This window comes from Cibotium barometz, chromosome 61 (genome assembly GCF_041138505.1).
Source record: "Cibotium barometz isolate CiBa-2024 chromosome 61, ASM4113850v1, whole genome shotgun sequence".
Classification (NCBI taxonomy): Eukaryota; Viridiplantae; Streptophyta; class Polypodiopsida; order Cyatheales; family Cibotiaceae; genus Cibotium; species Cibotium barometz.
The window spans coordinates 21,621,418-21,647,717 of NC_141106.1; the positions used below are offsets into that span (position 1 = coordinate 21,621,418).

Below are 26,300 nucleotides of genomic sequence, written 5' to 3' on the forward strand. Positions count from 1 at the left end.
AGAGAACATGGCTTGCAAAATATCAGCCCAAACCAACCACACCCACCCCCCCCCCTCCCCCCAAAAAATAAAATAAAATGGCTAACATCAAGACCCCTTGATGACCACAGAGAATGGGCATTATCCCCCACAAACCAAACAATGCAGCACAAGAGAACATGGCTTGCCAAATATCAGCCCACCCCCCCCCCCCACCCCCAAACAACTCGCTAGACGTGATCCAATGAACTTTGACTCAAGTATGTATAACCTCCGAGTTCCAACAAACAAACAAAACAAGCATGCAATGTGAAATATGTAAAATCTCTCTTTAATTCCATCAAGATTCAACGATAACAGAAGATCCAGCTAATTTGAGGTTTGATTTAGATGAGATCGAAAAGCAAACAAGAATCCTACTAAAAATGTTCAATAATCTAAAATCCTCCGAAATAGGACATCCTCTCACTCGCCCCTGCCACCATTGCAGGAAAAAGGCTGCCTTTACTGTCAGACCGTCTTTTGCTACCCAAGCACCGACTACAAAGTCAGATCATCTGGGTTCTCCAAAATCTTCGCAAATGTTTGCAAGAAGCCAGCCAGATCTGCACCATAAATGATCCTGTGGTCTGCTGTGACATTCACCTACAAAACAGGAAGACGGTGAGCACGATTGTTGGTTGTTCACGCTAAGAGCATGCAGGCCGCGGTTTGCCATTGCAGGCAACCATGGTATAAAGAGGCGATGAAACTAACTCAAAACATTAAATTCTACTAAAAAAAATTAAGAGTTTTGGGATATACACCTGCATTTGGCTTTTTACTCCAAGGAGTCCATTTGATGTCGCAACCACTTTCTTTTGAGATGCGCCCACCGCCATGATTGCACCCTAACAACAAAGCCAAAAGTGTCACATTGCCAATTGTTGACCTGCACACCCATGCACACACACACCCAAAAATACCCTTGATACACGCACACACGACAATATCCTTGAAAAAGCTCACTGTTCCAGGAGGCAAAATTGCATCAAATCGATCCACCCCAAACATCCCAAGGTTTGATAACGTAAAAGTTCCTGTAACCAAAAAAAAAGACAGTATGAGACTATATCCAGTGCTTACATGGAGTTCAACGAATAAACCAATCACACTGATCATTTCAGAGTGGACTGAGACCTGAGTTATATTCATGAGGTTGGAGCTGTTTAGCACGTGCTTTGTCAACCAGCTCCTTCCACTTATTAGACAGAGTATACAAATCAACCTGTATCCGGGGATTCATAACACAAACAGCATAAAGTTACACAAACAGTACCAGATAACACAGACAGCATAAAGTTACACATGCTTAGCTCATAAACCAGATAATAAGAGCAGAGTGTGTCAAGTGAAAAACAGACCTTGTCAGCATTCTGAAGCACAGGAGTCAGGAGCCCCCCATCCATGGCAACAGCAACTGCGATGTTCACATCACTGTTGTAGGTGAAGCTTTTCCCATCCTTACAACTTGCGTTCACGACCGGATGCTCAGCAAGTGCAAGTGCAGTAGCTTTCGCCAACAGTGCTGTCATAGTCACTCCCTTATGTTTGACCTGTATGTTTGTGCTTCTATTAGCTGCTTCACACAATTTAAAAAGTGGAGAATGGCAGAGGAGACTAACTGAACATGATTCCAGATGCATAACTGGGAGCCAATGCCTGATCACATTACTGTCAGCTCAACTGTTACAAACTTAAGACAAAACATACTACGAGAATCCAACCCTAATCCTAGACCCTTATTACTAGAAACCTCATCTACACAACACTTGTCCTTTCTACCTTCTGCAATCCTCTTGGGACCACAATCTTCTCTGGTTCCTATTGCCTGCAAAAATTGACTCACTCACAGTTCAACTGCCTGCAAAAATTGATCGGCATGCAATCCCTTGCCAAACAGAATCTTATCTGTGAGCAATCAGGCCAACAAACTGTGCAGTATCAACAAAAGAATCCCTCATCAGAGGAAGATGAAATCATTTTTCACAGCCAGAGAAAAATCATATTTCAGCTCTGACATGGGTAAATATAAGAATCCGTACAGTCGTTTTTACCCCCTAAAGTTCCCATAGAAAAGATCTAAAGTTAATTGAGCCAGTCGTTTTCATTTTTTTAAATCTGATAAACATTTGTGAGAAGAGCTTAGCTCGCATGGCTGGGGGCACCTATTGGCCCATGCCCACCCCAAGTGCTAGGCCAGAAATCTTATCAGCATTGAGCAAGTGTATGCACTGTTCCTCATGCTTAATAGCTCTCCATCAATCCACATTCGAACACGTCAATGACTTGGGCATCTAGTAATGCTCAATCCTGGGCCCTGGCTCCCAATCAAAGCACCTATTGAGCCATGCCCCCCCCCACCAATGCTAGGCCAGAAATGATATCAGGAAGTGTATGCACTGTCCCTCATGTTGCTGGCTCTCCATCAATCCCATATTGAACTATGGGAGAATCACCAACTTGAGCATCTGGCAATGCTCTATCCTATACTCTAGCCCTAGCCGTGTAAAATGCTTTTATGCTTTCAAGCTTCATCTGATAGGGGATTTTTTGATAGAGAGCCACATTGCTGCCTCTAAACATGATGCTTGAAGTGTCAACTTTCCAAGGGTTTGAAGATGCAGACAAACCATCAAACTCCTTTGTCCTTATGCACCATCCACTTGATCTTGGATATATACCACTACCATGGCATTTGAAGCATTTATGCTCCTTGGGCAGGCGTCTCCTCATCTCACACATGTGAAGAATAAAAGTACCCCACCTAAGACCTAATTTGATAACCCTGTGTATTGAGAGCCAGCCAACACCACCTCCAAGCTTTGATCCTGAACCAACCAAGATAGAGCGTAGGGGGCATCCTGCACGATATTGGTTGGATGCTCAGTGAATGCCCAGTACTTCAAGGAAAGAAAATCATTTTCCAATCCAACTGAGGTTGCTGAGAGCCAAGGGCCACCCCTTTTGTAGGTAAAGGGCTGAAGCACTAAGAGCTGCTAGTCCAACAGAGGTTGTTGAGCAATGCCCCTTTTGTAAGTTTAAACATGCCAGCATATTGCGCTTCGAGTTATGTTAAATGTACAGATACAAAAAGCAAAAGCTAGATCATGAAAACTTTGGGCATACCTTCTTATAAAGCACATCCAGAGCATCGGTGCAAATGGTGTAGCCAACTCTAAAGGTAGGCACACTGAGGCTCTCCACCATGTTCCGTGAGACAGCGGCTTGCATTGTAGTGAAAGGGACTGCAGTTCCGGGAACAACAGCTGCTGCTGCACTAGAGGGAGAGGCACTTTTCCTTGTGGTGGGAACTTTTTCAGTTGCAGCAGGAATGGTGGTGGTGGCTGCTGCTGCTTGGGACCTAAGGGCAGGTGTTTTGCCTGCAGCTGCATCGACATCTGATGATGTGATGCGGCCATAAGGTCCAGAGCCTATGATGGAGTCCAGGCTGACTTTATATTGCTTGGCTAGTTTTTTGGCATATGGGGTGGCTATGGTTCTCCTCGGCCCCTTATCTGACAGGGTGGGAGAGGTAAGAGCCGGCACCGTTGCAGGCACAGCCACAGTCGAAGGTGGGGTTGGGGGTGGAGGAAGGGCAATGGGCTCACTAACATCAATGGATGCTGCTGGTGCTGCAGAGGACGTAGAACTGGCTGCTGATGCTGCTGCCTTGGACTTTGCCTCCGCAATCTCGTCCTCAGTCTCAGCAAGGAGCCCAATGGCAGCACCGACAGGAGCAACTTCGCCTTCTCCCACCACAATGGCAGCCAGGATGCCGTCATAAAAGGTTTCCACATCCATGTCAGCCTTGTCTGACTCCACAACCACAACGCTTTCTCCCTTGGAGAGCTTGTCGCCCTCGGCCTTTGACCAGGAGACGATCTTGCCTTCGGTCATCGTCGAGCTGAGGGCAGGCATGAAGATCTCTCTCACACGAGCCTCCACAACAGCAGGGGAGCCTCGGTTGGAGAGGCGGAGGAACCCGGCAGGGGCGGGGGGCATGGATGTGGCAGAAATTGCCTTCCTGTTGCCCAAAAACGAAGATGCACAGAGATGGGCGGGCGAGCTCATGAGGGACTCCATGGCTGCAGCAACCAAAACTGCAAAGGAGAGCACCTTGAAAACCTCAAAACGAGGGGCTTGGCCTTCACGCAGCCAGAATTTGAAGCTCTTAGGCTAGCATGGGATTAGCAGATGACAGCCTTGCCTTGTCGTGAGGCTTTCTAAGCTCTGATCGGATGTAATAGGTTCCCTTCCATGCCACCCACATCGTAAGATCCGCTATTGGGCTTCGATCTGGTCGCGAACGTAAGCCGTCCTTCGCTCGTTTTTGTTTCGATCTCCAGCCACTCGTCATCTACTGTGGGTTGAGCTAACTGTAGTAGTAGGTATGCCTACATTGCCTACCATCTTGTCACCTTTCACACATACATCTACACCATCTTGTCACCTTTCACACATACATGTCTTTCACACGAAAAGCAACACAAATAAGACAAGAGTATTACAGCTCCCATATCAATGTCCACCTTTACAGCGGCACCGCCACTCTTCTCATTTTTATGTGATTGCACCCTTTGTGTGTAGTTTGATAATCACAGCTAAGTGTCATGCTTAACTTGTAAGAAAATACACTAAGCGGAATTTGATTACAAGACAAAGTACTTGAATACGGTAGCCTTAAGGAGGGCACGCAGCTTGTCGGGGAGGCATGGAAAGTGATAGGCGATGTAGAGGTTCTTCATGCCAGGTCTCCATTGGGTGTGGAAGTAGGGTGGACCCTTCGACATGAGGTGGTGGGAAGAAGGCATCCTACATTTGGTAGAATGAGCACCAAGACCACTATATAAGGATTGGCATGGGTAGGGCATGGGTAGATTGCAGTCCAAAAAGTCTTAACATGATAGGGAAGTACGCTTAGAGATTAGGCTTCTTCATGGCAAATACGTCTTAACACGATAAGGGAGTATGCCTCGATCTCACAACATATGACGCTTAGAGATTAGGCTTTCTTGTGGTAAATACGTCGGTTTTGTTGGTGTTGAAATGGAGTCAAAGCAAAGGTTGCATGCATCAAAGTTCATTAGAGATACCTACAAGGTTAAGGGTTCTCTAGGTGATGGGTCGTACCATGGGCCAAGCTTTCCCCCACCATGGTCCCCCTATCCAGAGATGTACTTGGAGGTTGGCGTTGATGAGGTTAGGTACATGTACAAGTGTTTATGAGTGACGTGTGATATGCAAGAAGTGAAAAAAAAAATGTGCAAGTATTTATGAGTGTGCCATATGCAAGAAGTGAAAAAAAATGTGATGCTCGTAGTGAAATAGACAAGTGACATGCATGGGCAACGGGTGGAAGGTGTGCCCATGCCAAACAAGGACTTCTCTAACTCAACTTTCTTCTTTGACTTTGTGGGCTACTTTCTCTCCTTGCCTTTCTATGCATTTTTGGAGAATGTTGCGTTGCTACCATCTCTAGCTTTGAAACGCATCTCCTACTCCACCAGCATTAAGCCGAACTCCTCAAAAGTGAGAGGTGGGTTGCATACCTACATATTCAGTGAGGTCACCAAACTATTATACTTCGGGGGGGTAACACTCTGATGCACCTGAATGCTAGGTCCTCACTAGTCTTAGTGATCCTCGCTATTGCCGTCTGATCTTGCAGATTCTTATCAGAGATATGAATTGCTTTGTTGCTTCTCCATCAAAATGCCTTTCAATTGCATGATGTTGATTCTTAAGGTTTTGATTCCTTGTCTCATACTGGTTCTTTAGAAGCTGTGGTAGTATGCTGAATCAAGGTCATCATTGAATCAATTACATTGGTGATGATGGCATATAGTCTATCTGCATTCCTTCACCTCCATGCAAAAGCGAGAACAAGATCTGGTGGTATGGTCTATAGTGGATCTATTGCATCTAAAGTAGGACTTAGCTTTGCATCAATCCGTATTTATGGTTTTCCACAGCTCATATGAATCAAGAATGGACCTAATCTTGAACTTCCAAAGAGTGTAATTTATCCATCCAACTTCCCATCACCAAAAGTTAGAGGGTAGGCACCAGCAATTTACAATATGTACAACAAGTTGGGCCATCTCTACCTTCAAATAGCAAAAAGTGCCAAAAACAAGCATTGCCTAGATACTATACTCTGATACCATGTAAGAATACACAATAGCAGTTAACACAATATCAAGCATTGTGGAACAAGACGCTCACTCTACCAATGAGCGTTGTGGAACAAGAGGCTCACTCTACCAATGAGGGTTGTGTAATGAGTAATATGCAAAGGATCCCAATATAAGAAGAGGAGTTACATAATTAGCACCTATATAGGCTTTTGTGTGCCCAAGGAAATCTTTACCCATCCCTAAGAGAAAATCTCTTACACTCGTAAGATAAAGAGGGAAACGGAGAGACCTTTTGCCCTATAAGTGAGGAGATGAAAATAGACATGAAGTTTAAGGAGGCCAAAAAATTTTGCAAATCCACAACCAAAGGGAACAAGAATTGGATGCTAGAAGGGCCTTAGGAGAATAGAGACACCAAGAAAAGTGTGAAACTTAGGACCACACACAACCAATGAAAACAAGGAATGGATACTAGAAGGGCCTTAGGAGAATAGAGACACCAGGAAAAAGTGCCAACCCTAGGGCCATACACACAAGAAAAGGATAGATTAGAGGTTGTGGCACAAGCCCAAGCCCTTGCATAAGAATTGGAAAAGGGGATTCACCTCTAGGAGGAACCCAAGGTTGAGTGGGAAACAGCTACCCATCATGGGATGACAAAACCGAACCCTAACTCAAAAAAGGGAAAAATTCCAAAGAACAATTGTACACTAAGGAGGACATTAACAAAATGATAACAAATCTTGATTTCCTCGTGTACACGTAAACAATTCTATTACAAGGACGAGATATATTTTTGAAGCACTAAATGCTGAAATCCCATCCTTTTCCATGTGACCTCAAGTAGAGAGGAGTCTCATCGAGAGGCTAATCCAAGAAGAGGAGTGCTCCCACAATTTCCCTCTGTAAAAACTGACACACCATGGGAAGGTGTTGAGTGGGAGAATAAGAGTACTAGAGAGCTAGACTGCAGCTTGCCACGTATCGATTCACTAATGAATATCCCATTGGGGGCATTATTGAGAGGAGCAACCACTAAGGAAAATAGAGTGATCAAATCTCAATAGTTGAGAGTAGTAGAAGTGATAACCTATTATGGTGAAATGGAAGTCACTGTGCTACATGGAAAACCATCTAATTGTCTAGTTAAGCTATCTAATTAAGTAAGGGTGTGACCTCTACATTAAGTGTGAGACATGACAATTAGGACTTTGGGAATAAAGGTATAGAATTCCATAGGTGGTTTTATCCACATCTAAATTTCCCCTCTTTTGGTGCAATATTGGGAAGATCATGACTCATAATAGCTATGGCGGGCAAAAACTTAGTGTAGCTATGGAATAGAGAGCAGCAAATCAAGTTTGATCTGCATGTATGGGTTTCCAATCCACTGGCTCTTAGAGATTTTATGCAGCTTTAGACACCATAAGAGGATTCAAAAAATCTCTTAAAACAATACGAAGACATTCATGAGACATACATAGTGGTAGCATATCAATTGGATGCATGAATTGGCAATACTTGATATGTGGGGCATCCATTATCATGGGATAGAAGGACCAAGAGGTCATGACCATCATAGTTTGACCAGAATTCAAGGGAATTTCAAAGATGCAAATAATTGGTTGTGAAAGATCTAGGATTGCATCTCATCATGGTCTCATCATGGTAGAGCTAGATGAGTCTGCACAAGTCTAAAGGTTTGATCTGGTGTGCTGCACCAACATGTACCAAGATCCTATAATAGTATTTGTTTATAAAGTTGGACCTAGATCGGAGCTAAAGTATGAAGATTTTGGCACATCAATTGGATCAAGTGCAAGTGTGAACACTCCATGTGCCACCACACATTTCAAACACAAAATTTTCCAATGGCTCCACAGATCAAGGTGCACTTAGATAAATGCAGTTAGACAAAGCACAGTGAAAAACCAATAGAGAGAAGAGGATATCCAAGCTTGGTCCTTGCCAAAAACCAATAGAGAAGAGGATCTCCAACCAATAAATGTAGTTGGACAAAGCATGGTGAAAACCCAGTCGAGAGAAGAGGATCTCCAAGCTTGGCCCGTGCCAAAAACCAATAGAGAAGAGGATCTCCAAGCCTAGCCCATGCCAAAATCATCAAATTGGGGAAAAACATAGCAACTCAATAAGCTCTAAAGTTTACATCATGGAAGAAAGAGCAAGAAGCCCAAAAGGCCTAGGTACAAGAATTACAAAAGCAACTACAAAAATTAAAGAGAGCCAACTCCACGAAGCCCAACTGAATCATGAAAAATATTTTGTAATTAGAAGGGGCCATCTTGACCTAATGCAAGCAAAGCTTACACACACATAAGAAACACTCACTTTTTATGAGAAGAGGTTTACTAAAAAGTACATTTCCAATGTAAGAGATAACCATCTCCAACTATAATTACCAACACATGCCACCTCTTTTTGATGTGTTCTTGCTCTTGGTGGTGGGTGTGGAGATATTTGGGCCTTTTGTGGATGATGATTTAGGCCAACTCTACCAATGAGTTGTAAGGACCATTTGGAATCATTCATTTTACATTTCCAATGTAAGAGATAACCATTTCTTTTACTTGAGGTATAGTGTCTTGGATCTCTACAAATTCTAAGATATGCATGCCAATGTAAGAGATAAATACTTAAGCTACACATGCTATAGTGTCCTGGGGATCTCTAAATTCTAAGGTATACATGCCAATGTAAGAGATGAATACTTAAGCTACACATGATCTAGTGTCTTGGATCTCTATAAATTCTAAGGTTTGCGCGCCAATGTAAACTACACATGATAATGCAATAGAAAAACAAACATTTTGTGAGATTTTTTGGTAGCTCAACTATGGTACCTCATAAGGTAGGGCATGGTAGGTTTGCATCAAGAATATAAGGATGCTTTTTCCAAGTGCCTATTGGATATCAATCCCTCATATTGTATTGTCCAGGTGGCTAGCTCATATTATAACAACCCCCCTATTATGAGGAGTAGGCATGGTTGAGCTTGGCATCCCCGTATTCACACAAGAAGGTGGATTAGCTTTGGAAAACTACCAAATAGGCTACATGTTACACTAGATCGTTATCTCATATAACACTTTACAAATGGAGTATGTAGACTTTAGTCTTGTACACCGTGTCCTAACATTGGCCCTGACATTGGCAGGTCCCAAATGAGGCCCAAGACGAGCTTGGATGGCCATGGGAGGTGGGATAATTGCTATGAATTTTCTAGTACATCTTTATGGGCCAAGTCTACACCATGGATGGTGGCACCGACTATGACCATAGAGACCTACGTGGTCATGCCATGGTTGTCCTGCATATATAGGCCTATATAGATACATGGCTAGTCCTTTCTCCACATAGTTCATTAGCCATCACTGTGAGTTTACTCCCTAGCTTCTATTAGTATACAACCTCCATCTTAGTAGTTCTAGATCACCATCGAAGCTCTCCCTTCATAAAAGCACATGAGTGTGGGGATTTGCCATCTATTGTATCACTTCAGTAATATAGTATTCTTCTCCATCTCTCTTATTGTGCAATTTAAGCTTTAAAATTTTATGTTGTGAAAGATCCTACTTCTTGTGAGTGTTCTCTTGTATACATTGTAGGTTTTATTCTCTTACAATAGCATGGGGTGACCTTGCACATTAGTGCAAGGAACGTGCATGACCATTTCATTGCTTTTAACTTACATCACATGTTCATATATATTGTATCACTTAAACCATTCACAATCATGTACAGTTACCACTTCTTACATCACAAGTGCCCAAATCTTTGGGTACTCGTGCACAAGTGTATAAATCTTTGGGTACTTAAGCATTGTGCTTTTTAGGCCATTCATAATTGCAAGGAGCCATTTGTTTGCAATTCTGTTAACAACATCAAGCATATCAAACCCATTTATTAGGGTAAGGCTAAAAGGTATCAATGGCTAAGAAGTAGATATCTAAAATTTGAAAAACTTATTAATTAGGAATATTTTACTTATTAATTACAATGATTTAATTTAAACAATATTCATATATTCTAAAAATTATGCAAATAAAGAATATTTAAAAATGAAAAATTTTATTTAGGCTATTTTTATGCCCATTTTAAAAAATACTTTACTTAATATTCACTAAACTTTTGAAATTTTCTCAAAATGGCCATCTATTTATTTATTTTAACATTAGGTCTTTTCTTCATTTTTTATAAACATCATGATCTCGAGGAAGATTTAAGAAGAAACAATTGTGATTACCTGTTTGATCTCTAATAGCATTATAATAAGGTTGATAACAAGATATTTAAATAAATTTTTAGGTCCTTCAATCATGCTTTATGCTAGTAAAGGATGTTGATTTTATAGGCTAAAAAATACTCTCTCACTTGTCAATGGGCTAAAGTTTACATTTGTGGATTGATATGTATACATAGATTTGTATATAAATTCAGTGTTTTAAACAAGAATTAAAAAGGATTTGCCAAATTTTTCATACTTTCATGAAGAGACCATCCTCAACAGTACCCTCTCCTAAACAAAGTTTTTTATTGTATGTTTGTTCTAATGCCATAGGTCAGGCCACTTTTGGTGTGTGTGTGTGTGTGTGTGTGTGTGTGTGTGTGTGAGTGATAAAAAGCATTGTTCCATAAACTAGTATGAAGCGATGATGTGTAACTCTAATTTTCATTATGTGATAAGTATATTAAAAATAAAGTCTCAATTTTTTCCTAATGTACAAAGGTCTAATTTTCATTACACAAGGTTTATTAAAAATTAATGTCCCAATTTTTGTCCCAATATACAAAGGTTTATCTCATGAGATTTAGAGATCCTATCTAGTTTTCTATAAAATACTATATATTTTACGTTTTTCACATATTTATCTCATAAGATTTAGAAATCCTCTCTCTCTCTCTCTCTCTCTCTCTCTCTCTCTCTCTCTCTCTCTCTCTCTCTCTCTCTCTCTCTCTCTCTCTCTCTCTCTCTCTCTCTCTCTCTCTCTCTCTCTCTCTCTCTCTCTTAACTAACATCCAAGAAAGTCTATGAAACGAAGGAGGAGGTACAATTTGCATTCAATTTGGACTAGGACCATGAAGCATTAGTTTGCTCTTGCCACATGTACCTCTAAGAAATGGGGTTACAAAGGTAACTAGTTAAGAACTCGCTGAAGATGGTGAATGTTCCATGTGCCGACAGAATATGTTCAAGATCTTTGATGTGGCATCCTTTTAAAAAAAATCATGCTCTCATAAGAAAATCCTAATATTGTCTTGTAATATAGCCCAAATATTAATGGTAAGGACCAAAAGTTAAACTTGTTAAACTACATAAAAGTAGAATTCTCTTTGATTTAACTAGAAAGATCATGAAAGATAAACATTAAGCATCCTTTAAAAGAAATAAAGAAAAACTCTTTAGAGATATTTTTTAGGGGCAAGATGGTGTTAGAGGGTGTGATAGGGTCTGGGCGTGGTGTTAGAGGTGTGATACGGTGTGGTGGGGCACAACTACTTATAATTTAAGAATAATTATGGTTTGAAGAGGTAGAAAGGATGGCAAGAGAGTTAATTTAGTGTTAACTAGGTATTAGATTCATATATGGTTAATTTTAATTTAAGGTAATGCAACTACTCAAGAAAATCCATAAAGGACGTAAACGTGTGAAAGAAGGGGAGAGACAAGTAAGGGAACCAATTTAATTTAGCTTTCTCAAATTGGAGGGGGGGGGGGAGATGGGAGGGGATAACTATTACTATCGTAAAAGAACATAAATATAATGGGAATCACCTCAAGATGAATGATATACCCTTTGTCTTCTTCTAAGGTGGCTAAAACCTATGTAAGAACTATAACATAGTGTTTAAAGAATAAATTCTCAAGACCATTCTCTTTTTCTCTCATTTTATAATCTTATTAAAATTGTAATTAAATGGAAAAATCCATAGTCTGCTCTCTTTAGCACATTTCTTCAACAAGAGTAAACTATTTTTTGCTAATAGTTAAATATACAAAAGATATATTAGATTCACCATATAATGACCCCAATATTTTATACAAGAGATTACATTAGATTATAGAATCACCAACCCTTTATTATCAAAAGGACTACTAGTATTGCATATATCCCATGTTATCTAATGTATGATGCTAAGTTGCTAGAATTGATAACATAAAGCTTGTGGGTAGGATGAAAAGCTAGTGTCTCCATCATCATTCTAATTATTGTTAATGTAAGGCAACATCCCAAATACCAAGTCCCAGAATGCAGATGTGACTCCAAAAATATTAATATTAGATTTGAAGTGATGGTTAATATGATATTTTTGCACAAAGAAAACACCTCATCATAAGTAATGTGATATTTCTATATTCACAAGATATTTCATTAACATAGTAAACTTTAAGTTGTACTCAAAGGTTGGAAGAGATGTCATCTCAAATGGAAATACCTCTTTGGCATATGTAATAGAGTTGAAAACAATACCTTCAACTTTTGAGTTTTTTCATTGAAAGGATGTCCATGATGAAGATAACAATGGATTCATATCATATAGTATGTAGCCCAGTAATGACCCACTAAAAATAGTCGGGGCCACTTTGTGTGGGAACAATATATTTACTAGTGTCGAGATCTATGAAAACAACACCACATGAGTCAATAATTTTATTAACAATAAATAATTAAAGGAAATATTATATTCAATGAGATGTATATTATACCGGAACATATAGTGTGGCTACTCCAATTGGTGGGAACACGAGGCGATATCCATCCATTGGATGTTTGTGATGGTAACCATGAATGAGATAGTGTAATGTATTCCCCCTACAACCATGGTTGAAGTCATCAATGGTATAGAACGAAATGTTTTTAAAATAATCAAGAACATGTGTGTGCGTGCGCGCGCGTGCATTATATATATGTGTATGTATGTATGAGGTGTGTGTGTGTGTGTGTGTGTGTGTGTGTGTGTGTATTATATATGTGTGTATGTATGATGTTGGTTATGCACACATGTGTGTATGTGTGTATGCCCGAACATGCATACGTGTGCGTACATGCATGTGTGTGTACATGTGTGTGTGTGTGTGCACGTGTGTGTGGGGAGAGAGAGAGAGAGCGAGAGAGAGAGCGAGAGAGAGAGAGAGAGAGAGAGAGAGAGAGAGAGAGAGAGAGAGAAGCTAGGCAAAGTATTAAAAGTCCAGTCTACATGAACACTCACCAATAGCTAGATGTCTTCATGTGAAAAAGAAAACGATGCAAAAGATACTCAATTAAAGTCCATGCAAGGACTCCAAAAGCCATTGCAATTATTGATTGCATTTGTGGAAGGCCTCTTCAAATTGATAAAAGTTGATTCCAAGCTACCAAAGGAAGCCATATTAATGGTACAATCCACCAAGGTGCACGATTTAGCAACTCGTGATCATGAGAGTCAAATTCCATGCTAAGAATACACTTTGATAATTAAAATCAATGCTAAAAGTTAATAAATATAATAAATTAAAAACCACAACTCAAGCACGTCTTATACACAAGCTAAGAATCAAGTAACACCTCGCTTAAGTTGTTCTCAAAGAATCAAGGAGAATGTTTTGAGACAATTGGTTGGGGGACCCACTCCTCATAACCATCTCCCAAATGACCCACCTACATGAACATTTTTAATACTTATTTCTTGATTCCCACAATTTTAATGTTCAAGCTCTCTAGTATAAATGCCTAACACATGAGAGGAGAGGACTGCATTCATCTTGAAAAAGACTATGGAATCTCCTAGGAATCTCAACAATAGGGTGGGCATACACAAATAGTGCTTCTCTTTCTAGTGAGAATTTAAAAGGTCACTTCCTAATGTTTACATACTAATAAACAATGTAGAGGAAGACAAGATAAATCGTGCATAAACTAGAATTTTCTTTATATATTTAACATGAAAGAAATGCTATCTTATCTTATTGAAATATGGATGAGTGAGCTATGTAAGGAACTCTCATGGTGGCAGACAAGATTGACGTCCATGCGTATCACTTAGCCACTCCTACATTGAAATGTGTTCTCATACCACTCCCACTCTCACAAATGTGGTGGCAGACAAGATTGACGTCCATGCGTATCACTTAGCCGCTCCTACATTGAAATGTGTTCTCATACCACTCCCACTCTCACATGTTCTCCTACTAATTTAAGGTGGGTTACATGTTTATGAGCCTTTATTTGATCACCCAATAGATTTTTGAGAGTACCATCCCCCAATAAAGTTTTTAAGAGTAGCAAGCTAGGCTCTATAATATAACATAAGCAACCCTATAGGCATGATAAATCTCACCCACTTGTCCCTCATACGTAAGGGATCCCCTGTCTAGCCCTCTAGATTCTAATGGGTGAAGGAGATGTTTGCAAATGATGGAGGTTGCACCTACATTTTGGGCCATTGTTCCATGCCACTTATGTTTCTAGACCCACCCTTTTCCCTCAACTGGCTAGTTTGTGAAATTCACCAATCATAGGTCTAACATTGCAACTACCTTATCCAACAAACTTGATGAGCTACAAGAAAAAAATCACTAATTTTCTATAATCATTCCATATAAAGCATGAGGAAGAGAAGATTGAGTTTAAACCTGGCACACAATTGGCTTATTGAGATCCATTTTGATGCCATCCATGTTGGTTGATCACACCTTCATATTGCAACCTAGCAATGCATGAGACCAAAGACAAGTTGTTTATTAGGACGTGACGAAATAAACACTTACTCCATATTGAACAATTATATATAGCATTCTCTAAAAATATATCTAAGCCATTTTAGTATCTCAAGTAGTTAAAGAAAGGCTTATAAAGTCCAAGTGTGGCATATCACCACTAGCCTTTTATAAATAGAAAACCAGACAAACAGACAGATATACTGACTTTTTAATGTCATAACCAGGCCAATGAACCACAAGAAGCATTTCCTTTAAAAAAATGTCATTTAAGCCTTTGACCATTTGTTACTTATAGGAGTTAGCAAGGCTTGAGTGGAGTGTATATAATTGCTAGCTTTTCGTAGATATATTGATATTCTTTTAACATCATATCCAATAGACCTAACTAAATGTCATCCATATTAAGGCACCAAGCACGACCAACCTTGTTAATTAATTTTTTAAACTTTTTGTGCGTAAATATATTACATTCAAAAAAAATTTGTTGAGAGGATATTTTTCCATTGAATTTGTTTAAGCCTTTGACCCTAAACCCTAAAGCCCTCTCCTCCCGCATGTGCGTGTGCCTTTTTCCACTTTTCTCAACTCCCACATTTGACATTTGAGGTTGTCAAGGGCCAAGGCTCTCTTCAAATACCTCCTTCAACAACCTCACTATTATAAGTGGCCAAATCTCAACAATAATAACCTTTTATTCCAACATTTGTTCCCTTTCTCAAAACCTTTACTTAAGTAGAAAATGGTCCACAAAATGTGTGAAGACACATGCCCCACACATCACTTCCCAAACCCGATCATTATCTTATGTCGTCATAGTAAATTCCTGCCAATTATGTAACTAACTAGGCCATTATATCAAAATTCTTCGACTCAAATGTTCATCAAGACACTTTTCACTTAAATGCAAGCACATGAACTCTATATCCACTCTAAAAAGGTCCTAAGCACCATCAAGAGCTTACAAGTTCAATAGCCATGGATTTATTGTATAAAATCACACAAGATATACACATTCTTCTTGCAACATGCCCACTTAAAAGAAAACCCCCATACCCACCTTTAAGGAGAATATATAGGTCTATTTTACATGTTTTCACACACACGCACACATATCTATATACATACATACATATTCTTGTACAGATACATATTAATGCAAGAATACAAGTACACAATACTATATATGTATGTATATACATATGTATATATGTATATACGTATACATATATGTATGTATGAATATATCATAAACATATGTTATAGAAAGATTTATCAAATCTAACTCTAAAGTAGCACGTAGCTTTGTTAGGTTTAACAAGTAGGGTTCTTTATATAATTTTTTAGAAACGGATATTCGTAAAGATGCACCACCTTTAGTGACAAATTTTCCAAACTAGCATGCAATAATGACTCCCCTTTTTGCTCTTTCTTAAACTTGACATAGGGCCTTTATATAATGGTCCATAGTATTTCATGTACTTTCATTTAAGTGGCAAATGTCTTTAATAAATAATGTAGCCATAGCAGGAGCAAGTCTTGCACATTATACTAAGAGTTAAAAGCCAAAATCTTTCACCATGACCAAGCATTGTGAAGTACCTCTAAAATATCTTCTAGTAAAGGTGACACTTCTATCAATGCTAGTTCGTAAAGAGGAAGGAGAATGAAAGGGGCAACATGAAGGCCAATATCTTTGTGAGGCATCTTGCTTCATAACAAAAGGCCAATATCTTTGTTCATTAAGAAGTATCACAATATGTACAATCATAAAGGTAAGAGTAGCATCCCACAAGGGACAACAAGTTTCCATGAGAATAGGTTAGGGTTTAAAATAGTAGAAGTCTATAACTTCATATAGTATATTTAATTAGGTTAGAAAGAGAGTTAAATGGACTATGTTTAAGTCATGTCCAGCCAAGTGTGAATACTAGGTCTAACATGTATGCATAACAAGTTAGAAAAGTACATCGGGATAATTGAGCCAAATGTAATAAGAAAAAGCATCTAGACTTGATGCCAATGTAATAAAGGAAGATAAGACTCCATTTGATGAAGATTGTGAGAAGTTCTTTTAAGTGTATTTGTGTAGCTTTTCTCTCTAACTCTTAGCTTAGGATGTAACCATTCCTAATTGAGTAAGGTGGAAAGGCTCATGGGACAATAGGCACTAGGGTGGTCCATTTGAATTGAGAACTCAAAATGTAGACCATAGCATGCATTGGCATAAGGGAGTCCATCACTAAAAGGGATGCTAAGTCCAATGGGGTCCATTTTCTAAATTGCTAAGACATAGAGATTGAAGTATGGCAACAATCAACAAGAACTTGAACAAAATAGACTAAAAGATCTATTGAAGTTAGAGTTAAAAAGGTAGAGCAATGTGGAAAATTGAAGTGGGAGAGAGAAGGAGAAAAAAAACATTTTTAAGTGAAACACATAGTATTCTAAATTGTTCATAGCCAATTATTAGGCAGGATCTTTTAGGTAATATCACAGTGTACTAATAACAAAAAAATAAGTGGATTCATATTGTAATCATAGTATGCCTTTTCACATGGAATTGTTTTACTATGCCTATTCACCTTGAATAGTTTAGTATGTGTTAATTTTAACTGCGTGTGATTCCTCCTAACTCCACCTTCTCAAATAACACTCCCAGCCTCTCTTCCTCTTGCTTTAAGCTCTATAGGATACACTGTTGAGATGTTAAGCTCAACATGAGCTAACACTCACGAGGCGCCTGCATGACCGTTCAACATTTATATCACTAGCGGGTTTGGTAGCTAGCACTAACATTTCTTCGTCAGAGATTCTACAGGTGGACTACACTGACTAATCCACATCTACCCACTCCACTTAGCGTGTTCACATTATGGACCGCTTGTATATACTCTATTATGTGTGTTAGTCACTTTCTCTTCTTTGTAGACATCTTTTGTTGTGTGAAGAAGAAGAAGAATTTTCAGCCTCTCACCTTGTGTGTTCTTTTCTAGGGTTTGTGTGTGTGTGTGTGCTTACAAGAGCTCAAGCTCTCTTCTCCCCTACATCTTTTTATGGTATCAGAGCCTGGGTCATGCTAAAGGCTGAGTGGCAAGCAAGAGAAGCACAGTAAGCAGTACGAGGGTAAGAGCTTCATCTACTCTTTCCCCTTTGTGTTGGTTACTACACCCTTATCGAGAGCTCTTTGAGAGGCACCGGCGGCAAACGAACTCATTGAGGAGCTTTCTTCGCAGGAGGAGAGCTAGAGGACAACTATACTATTTGTTGGACCAAAATTTTCAAGCCAAAAAAAGTGTTTCAGGCATGTCGACCTTCGTTTTTTAGTTTGCAGGTGTTCACGGGCACTGCGGGCGGTAAGTCTTGATTCTCTACATAACTCTATTTTTGGAACTGCAAGAAGGGCGATTGGTTGTACAGACATTGTGTGTATTGAAAACACGTCTCAAAGTTGCCATTTGGTGTATGTATGCAAATTGAGGTCACTTGTTGTAACAGTTTGGGTGTAGTATAGTACCGCTATAGAGAATATAGGAGTTTGTGCAGGTCAAACCATAGTGCTGTTTTTAGTAAATTTGCGTTGCAAACAAGATGTCGAATGATGGAATAAACCAAACTATTGTAGAGAAGCTTGACATGAATAACTTCCATGCTTGGAGGTTTAGGTTGATAAATTTCCTGATGGGAAAAAGTTATTGGGACTACATTGAACTTGAGGAGGCACTAGAGATACCGACAGAGATAAATCCAACTATGCAGATGTAAAAGAATTCAAGAATTGGAATCAAGGAGCAAGAAAAGACATGTATTGGCTTTCTATTAGTATACAGGACACCATGATTGGGCATATACAAGATGTCAAGTCATCTAAGGAGGCATGGGATACCTTGGTGAAGCTACCTTGGTGAAGCTGTATGAAACTAACACCAAGGCATGAAAGATTTAGTTGAAGAATGAGCTTCATACTATGGTGGAGAAGAAAAATATGTCTATGAATGATTATGCCTTGAAGGGCATTTTGGAATACCTTGCATCAATTAGTGTTTTTTTTAATGATGATAATAAGGTGAAAGTGTGTCTACGTGGTCTCGGGCCACAATACAAGGCATTCAAGACGTCTATTCAGAATCGGGAGAACATTCCCAACTTCATAGATTTGGTGTCAATATGTTGATCATTGAAGAGAAGAACTTGGGTGTGAAGATCAACAGTCTTCACAAAACAAAAACAGTTCAAAGCAGCAGACCTTCTACACAAGTGCAGGTAGAGGACAAGGTAAAGGTTGTGGACGTGGCCAAGGTGGTGGCCGAACAAGTAATTAGAATTATGGTTAGCAACAGCAACAGTCCCAAGATTCACAACAACAACACACGGGTGGAAGAGGCCAGTTTAGAGGCAGGGGAGTCAAAGAGGTCGTGGTAATTGGCAAAGGCAACATAATGATCCATGAGGCTATTTCTACTATGGTAAGCCTAGACATGTGTAGGAAGATTGCTATAAGAAGCAGAGTGACATGCGAAATGGAAAAGTGCAGCAAAACAACTATGCATCCTCTAGAAAAAATAATGAGGATAATGAGAGGTTGTTTGTTATGCAACATGTGGTTAATGTTGTGTCTGGAAATGATATAGCAGCATGTAAGGATGATGTATGGTATGTTGATTCAAGTGCTTCGAACCACATGACAAGTCATGGTGAGTGGTTCAAGGAAATGAAGAGTCTTGAAATACTAGGTTTTGTTGAAACAGAGGATGGCATTGCTCATCCGATTACCCATGTTGGAGATGTGCCATTGTCTATATGTAAGATGGTAAGGTGAAGTACCTTGCAGATATACTTCATGTTCCAAACATTACAAAGAATCTGGTTTCTTTTGGCCAGATAATTGAGCAAGGTCTATAGGTCCAATTTAATCCTGATGGATGTTATGCAGAAAATTTTAAAAATAAGTGTAGGTTGGTTACAAAAGGCAACAAAGTGGGCAGAATGTTTATATTGAATGTAAATATGCTTGAAATGAGTGTTGTAATGTTTGCAAATGGTTTAGGAGTTGTTGCAGATACAGACATTTGGCATAAGAGAGACGGGGATGTAAATGTGCAAAGAATGTAGTCCATGTGGACTAAAGAAATTATGATAGGGCTGCCTAAGTTTAAAGTTGAAGGTATGCAGAAAGTATGTGAAGCATGTCAATTTGGAAAGCAAACAAAGCATGTATTTCCACATGACAGAAATGTGAGCAGGAATGTACTAGATGTTGTGCATTCAAATGTATGGGGTCCTACAAAGATTATGTCTATGGGTGGCTCTGCAAGTACTATGTAACATTCATTAATGACCACACGAGGAAAGTGAGTGTATTTCATGAAGGAGAAGAGTGAAGTGCTCACTCATTTTCAGAATTTCAGAGTGATGGCTGAAAAACAAACAAGAAAGCATGTGAAGTGCCTAAGGTCAGATGGAGGGGGAGAATACTTATCCAATGAGTTCTCTAAATTGTTGTGAAAGGATGGCATTTACAAACAATTTACATGTAGATACACTCCGCAGCAGAAAAATGGAGTTGCTAAGCAAAAAAATAGGCACATTACAGAGATAGCATGGGCATTGATTGGCAGAGAAGAATATGCCGCATAGCTATTGGGCTGAGGCTATGCCAGCAATTTATATCATGAACAGGAGTCCTACTAACAAACATACATTATGTAACGCTAGAGGAGAACTTTACTGGGGTAGGAAACTTGATTTGTCTCACTTTAAAGTTTTTGGATGTATTGCATATGTGCATGTGCCAGATGAGTTGCGTACCAAGCTGGATCCAAAGGCATAAAAATGTGTGTTTATTGGATATTCCCTTGAGCAAAAGGGTAAGTAGGGATGTTGTATTTAATGAGATGAGTAGTTGGTATGCTATTGAAAAAGATGTTGTTGGGGCTTATGCAAGTGAAAATGTGGTTGCACAGAATGCAAGTCAACAATCACAGTCATTGAGTGAAGCAGGAGAGTCCTCATCCAATGGTTCTGTGATAGACCATGGAGTGGCAGGTTGCATCATAATACGAGTGTTGGAAATGTTGCTTGTACATGACATAAAGGCAAAGAGAAAGTGGTTGGATGAGCCCCTTGGTATGCCTGATATTTCTGCAAGGCATTCTCTTGTTGATGGTGAAGAGTCTAGTGGCTCGGAGATGATCCTTAATGAGGAGCTTAGGATTCTAGCAATGAGGACATTTGATGTGAAGCCTTAGGCTATGGAAGCCATGAATGCAAAGTTACGAAGATCTAGAAAGTCAAATCCTATGCAAAGGTTGACTTATGATGATTATGTGGCTTATCACTATGCTTATATAGGCAAAAGTTGTGCAGGTTATAGAACCCACATGTTTTGATGAGGCTATTTGAAATGTGTGTTGGGAGAAAGTTATGGATGAGGAGATGGATGCATTGTATGGAAATGAGACTTGGAATTTGGTGCCATTACTTGAAGGCAAGAAAGCTATTGGCTGTAAGTGGGTGTATAAGGTGAAACATAACATTAATGGTAGCATAAGCAGGTAAGGTACAAGGCTACATTGGTAGCCAAAGGATATGTGTAGACACATGGGATTGATTATGAGGATACATTTTTTCCAGTTGCAAAGATGGCAACTATGAGAGTTGTGATTGCGGTGGCTGCACCTAAAGGCTAGTTTTTACATCAGATGGATGTAAAAAATGTGTTCTTGCATGGTGACTTGCAAGAAGAGGTGTATATGGATCAGCCACCAGTTTTGAGGATACATGTCACTCAGAGTATGTGTGTAAGTTTTGCAAAGCTTTGTATGGGCTGAAGCAAGTCATACGAGCATGACATGGCATGACAAGATTACCGAGTATCTTGTCTCTATTGGTTTTCATATGGTAGATGCAGATCACTCTTTGTATGTGCACAAGAGTGATAAGGGTATTATGATCATCACCATCTATGTAGATGATCTTATTGTTGGGGGGTGACAACTTGAATAAGATTGAGCATGTGAAAAGTCTTCTCAAAAGGAAGTTTGAGATGAAGGATTTGGGATATTTGCGCTACTTTTTGGGAATTGAGGTCATTCGCACACCTGAGGGTATTTAGCTGTCACAGAGATAGTATGTATTGGACATGTTGTCCAAGTATGGGATAGCTAATTGTAAGTCAATCTCAATGCCATTAGATCAAAATGGCAAGCTTAGTGCTACGGATACAGGTTATGTGTTGGAGGATCCATCTATGTACAGGAAGATTATGGGGAGTTTGATCTATGTCACGATCAGCAGGCCAGATTTGAGTTACACTGTTGGCTTAGAGAGCTAGTTTATGCAGGTTCTGCGTAAACCACATCTTGACAGTGTGCGATGCACACTTCAGTTTTTGAGGGCCACTATTGATTATGCATTCTTTTATGCAACATGTGTACCATTGGAGCTATATGGGTACATAGATGCAGATTGGGTAGGTAGCATCTCAGACAGGAGATCTACTAGTGGATTTATGTTTTCATTAGGGAGTGTTGCTATGACATGAAGCGGCAAGAAGCAGTCCACAGTTGCCTTGTCGAGTACATAGGTAGAGCGGTGGCAATGAGTGAGGTAGCTTGGTTACGCAAGCTACTTGTGCTAATTTGGGGTTGCATGTGGAGAGAAAGGTTTTCATATATTGTGACAATCTTAATAGTATATAGTTGGCCAGGAACCCAGTTTTTCATGTGCTAACAAAACACATTAAGGTACATTACCACTTTAGGGAGGCAGGTAACATCAGCTTGGCCTACATCAACAACACGCAAGATCAGGTTGCTGACACCTTCACAAAGGCCTTGGGAGAGCTGAGAAGCTCCGCAAATTTTGAGATATGCTTGGAGTTCATGAGCTGGAGTTAAGCTTGAGGGGGAGTGTTGAGATGTCAAGCTCAACATAAGCTGACACTCACGAGGCGCCTGCATGACCGTTCAACATTTATATCACTAGCAGGTTTGGTAGCATCGACATATCTTCGCTAGAGATTCTACAGCTGGACTACACCGACTAGTCCACATCTACCCACTCCATGTAGTGTGTTCATATTATGGACCGCTTGTATATACTTTATTATGTGTGTTAGTCACTTTATCTTCTTTGTAAACCTCTTTTGTTGTGTGAAGAAGAAGAAGAATTTTCAGCCTCTCACCTTATGTGTTCTCTTCTAGGGTTTGTGTGAGTGTGTTTGTGTGCTTGCAAGAGCTCAAGCTCTCTTCTCCCTTGCATATTTTCATACACCCCTTATGAACCTCTCCTCCTTATAGCCTCCTTCAAGTCCTACCTCTCTCCCCCTTGCCCCCTCCTTTGACCCCTCTCCTCTGATATACGAGAGACCAACCTCTCACCCCTTGCCCCCTCCTTTGACCCCTCTCCTCTGATATACGAGAGACCAACCTCTCACCCCTCCCACTTCCTTCCACCCCATCCTCTTGCCTTAAAAAAATGAGCACCACTATAAAATGCTTGTACTATGTGAGGAGGAAAAGAGGCAAGATTTGAGGCTCCACTTCATGCTCCTCGTACATGAGCAAGACAAGAGGCAAGATGATGAGAGAGAGAGAGAGAGAGAGATTATAATCAAGGCCTCGTTTCTACTCCATGTTGCTCCATGTTATGATGGCCTCTTGGTTGTGACCCACGCAAGAGAGAGAGAGAGAGAGAGAGAGAGAGAGAGAGAGAGAGAGAGAGAGAGAGAGATTTCCTATATAATATTATAAAAGGGAGAGGGGCCCATCATGAAGATTTTTCTTTCTGTTGCCATCATACATTTGTCAAAAGTTGCTAAAGGTCACCTTGGATTCCATACTAAAATGTTTTTTCAAGTAAAATCCAAGAAAGGAAAAATCTGAATGAGGGTATTTTCTTAACAAATTGTGAATGAGGGAATATTCTAAACAAATTAATGGTCCCTTGGAAGAAATCATCTTGGGACCCTATTCATTCAATATACTATATGCCTATTAATTAAAATGCTCACTATCACCACATATATTTTAATTAAATGTGGTTAAAATTTTAGTACAACCTCTCTAACATATCTTGATATCACTTATTCTCCCCGTCCCCCATGCTCGTTTAACCCTAGCCCCAAGGCCCACCAACTTTGCAAATGAGATAAAATGAGGCCCTAAATGCATAAAGATAGAGAGAGACAAAAAGGGATCAAGATAGAGTCCCCCAATTCTATGTGAAATGGAGATCTTTTATAAAAAAAAAAGAATCCCTTAACACTATCCCACAGAGAGAGAGAGAGAGAGAGAGAGAGAGAGAGATAAAAATTAGCAGAGAGATCCTACAAGAGAGCTCTGAATGCTTTGGCCAAGAGAGAAAACCTCATGGAGAGTGAGCCTGCAAGAGAGAGAAGTAAAGTAGCATGCTCCCTTTCCAACTATGTACAAACCACAAAGAGAGAGAGAGAGAGAGAGAGAGAGAGAGAGAGAGAGAGACGAGCACAATGCCAAGTGTCTGTGATTTGATGCTAGAATTGAACTTACAATTTTTTATATTAAAAATCTCAAAACTAACATTGTAATTGTATGCTTTTTTTCACATACACATAAACTAATTAATGCTTCCACAAAAAAACCTGTCGGGAACTAGCTTCTTATATAAAGTGTTAAAGGAAGTTTAATTGTCATAATTTAGAGTTATTCTCAGATGAGTATAGTGCAACAACTGAGGATTCAAGTTCAAAGCTTGGTAACTAGACTTACTAAATATGTTAGTATCTATCATTAGAATAGTATATGTTGCTTGAGATTTGTTAAGGTTAACGAAGGAAATCCCACTAAAAATGAAGTTAACAAATTTCTCAAGGTGTTCATAATGAAGAAATAAAACACTATTACTTCTAAGCAAATAAAACCTTAAAATAAAAGAGCTTTAGCTTCTAAAATAATTATAGAAAAAAAACATGTAAGAAAATTCAAAACATCTCAAGTTTAAAATAATTTAAAAAAAATGTAGCTTCCTCAAAACAAGAGAAAGTGATGTAATTTCATCTCAAGTGGATAACTAATGGTTTAGGTTTTTAAAAAAATTCAATTACATAAACCCTTGAAAGGGTTTCCAAGAGAAATTGCATCATCACAGCTATGTGATTCATAAGAAAACAAAATTTTCATCAAATCATGTTGACTAGATTGCACAACAATTTTTGAAGTAGGAAAAATATAATTTTAGAAGTGTAGGGTCCTCCATGTTTTCCTCTAGCCAACACTTAAATTTCCAAATTTGGAGGCTCAAAACTTCCAAAGTTAGAAATTAGCAAAACTTCTCAAAGTCGATTTATCTTTCTTCTTCTCTTTTATAACCAAACAATCTCAAAACACTCTCTTTAAGCACTTGGCAACCACAAAGCTCTCAATTTTGGTAAGGTATTCATCTACAAGCTTACATCATTCATGCAATTTGTAAAGAGAAAATTCATGTACATAGCTAGGATGCCTCATTGTCTGTTGCTCACAATTCATCATAGGTTAATGAGACCAATAGGAAATTCATAGCATCCTCCATTGATCTCCATAAGCAAGAGAAAATATAGAGGCATTTCATTTCATTACATTGCCTTGCTAGAACAATTGTGAGGGAGGAGGGTTAGTCATGCTTGTAGTAATCCCTTCACTAATATAATCAAGAAACCTTTACACATTCAAATGGCAAAATCACTTTATACATCCAAAGTGCAAAATCACTTTATACATACAAGCGGCAAAATCCCTTTACACATCTAAGTGGGGGTTTGGGAAAGGAGGTACTGAAGTGAGAAATACCCCCCCAATTTTTGACTATATCTACACGTTTCTAAAGGGTCCACCTATACACACTAAGCCTAAGCTCCCTACACAATTATAAATAAAGCCACACAATCCTCCTCCATAAACATAAACCAAACATAATTTAACCCCATCACTAGCAAGAAAATTTTATCTTGCGATTCCAGATTTTCTTTTGCACGATAGGAAGGATGTGTATGTCCACATATCTTTGCTATGCAAATGAACCCACATTGAGATACCATGAATGGGTGCTTATATGGTTTTAATAATGTTACCACATGCTTATATGTGGTTTCAATAATGGCACCACATGCTACATCAACATTAGTGGCATTATGCCTCATCCATTGTTACCACTTCATAAGGCATTGGATTATTTCATGTGTGAACTCTTGACAATTCGAACCAAAATACTAGACATCATAACTATCACATGATCCATGACCATGAGAACACCAAAATAACAAACATATTGTTGATTATTCTGCTGCTTCCTCTAACCTCCCATCCCCAATAAGAAACATCGAAGCTTCTCAAACACATCCTTCAATTGCCTAGCTAAAATCCCTCTACCCAAGGTAATGTAGTCATATCCCCATACAATAATGTTAG

At 39.2% G+C, this 26,300-nt stretch overlaps 1 protein-coding gene and 1 pseudogene across 1 annotated transcript; both read right to left on the reverse strand.

Annotated features, from left to right (window-relative positions):
* Positions 1–294: 294 nt before the first annotated feature.
* LOC147604664 (dihydrolipoyllysine-residue acetyltransferase component 5 of pyruvate dehydrogenase complex, chloroplastic-like) lies at positions 295–4,431 on the reverse strand. Its single transcript, XM_086795037.1, has 6 exons — positions 3,148–4,431; positions 1,383–1,574; positions 1,159–1,246; positions 988–1,058; positions 786–869; positions 295–624 (listed from the first exon to the last, which is right to left on the reverse strand). The coding sequence occupies exons 1-6, from the start codon at positions 4,102–4,104 to the stop codon at positions 520–522; spliced, it is 1,497 nt and encodes a 498-aa protein (XP_086651163.1). The 5' UTR covers positions 4,105–4,431; the 3' UTR covers positions 295–519.
* Positions 4,432–12,380: 7,949 nt separating this feature from the next.
* On the reverse strand, positions 12,381–14,835 carry LOC147604665 (dihydroceramide fatty acyl 2-hydroxylase FAH2-like; annotated as a pseudogene).
* Between the last annotated feature and the right edge of the window lie 11,465 nt (positions 14,836–26,300).

Coding starts and splice junctions, on each gene's coding strand:
- LOC147604664 (XM_086795037.1), bottom strand. CDS start 4,104: ATGGAGTCCCTCATGAGCTCGCCCGCCCATCTCTGTGCATCTTCGTTT. Junction 1,575..3,147: donor TGGATGTGCTTTATAAGAAG/GTATGCCCAAAG, acceptor ACAAACATACAG/GTCAAACATAAGGGAGTGAC. Junction 870..987: donor CAATTTTGCCTCCTGGAACA/GTGAGCTTTTTC, acceptor CTTTGTTGTTAG/GGTGCAATCATGGCGGTGGG.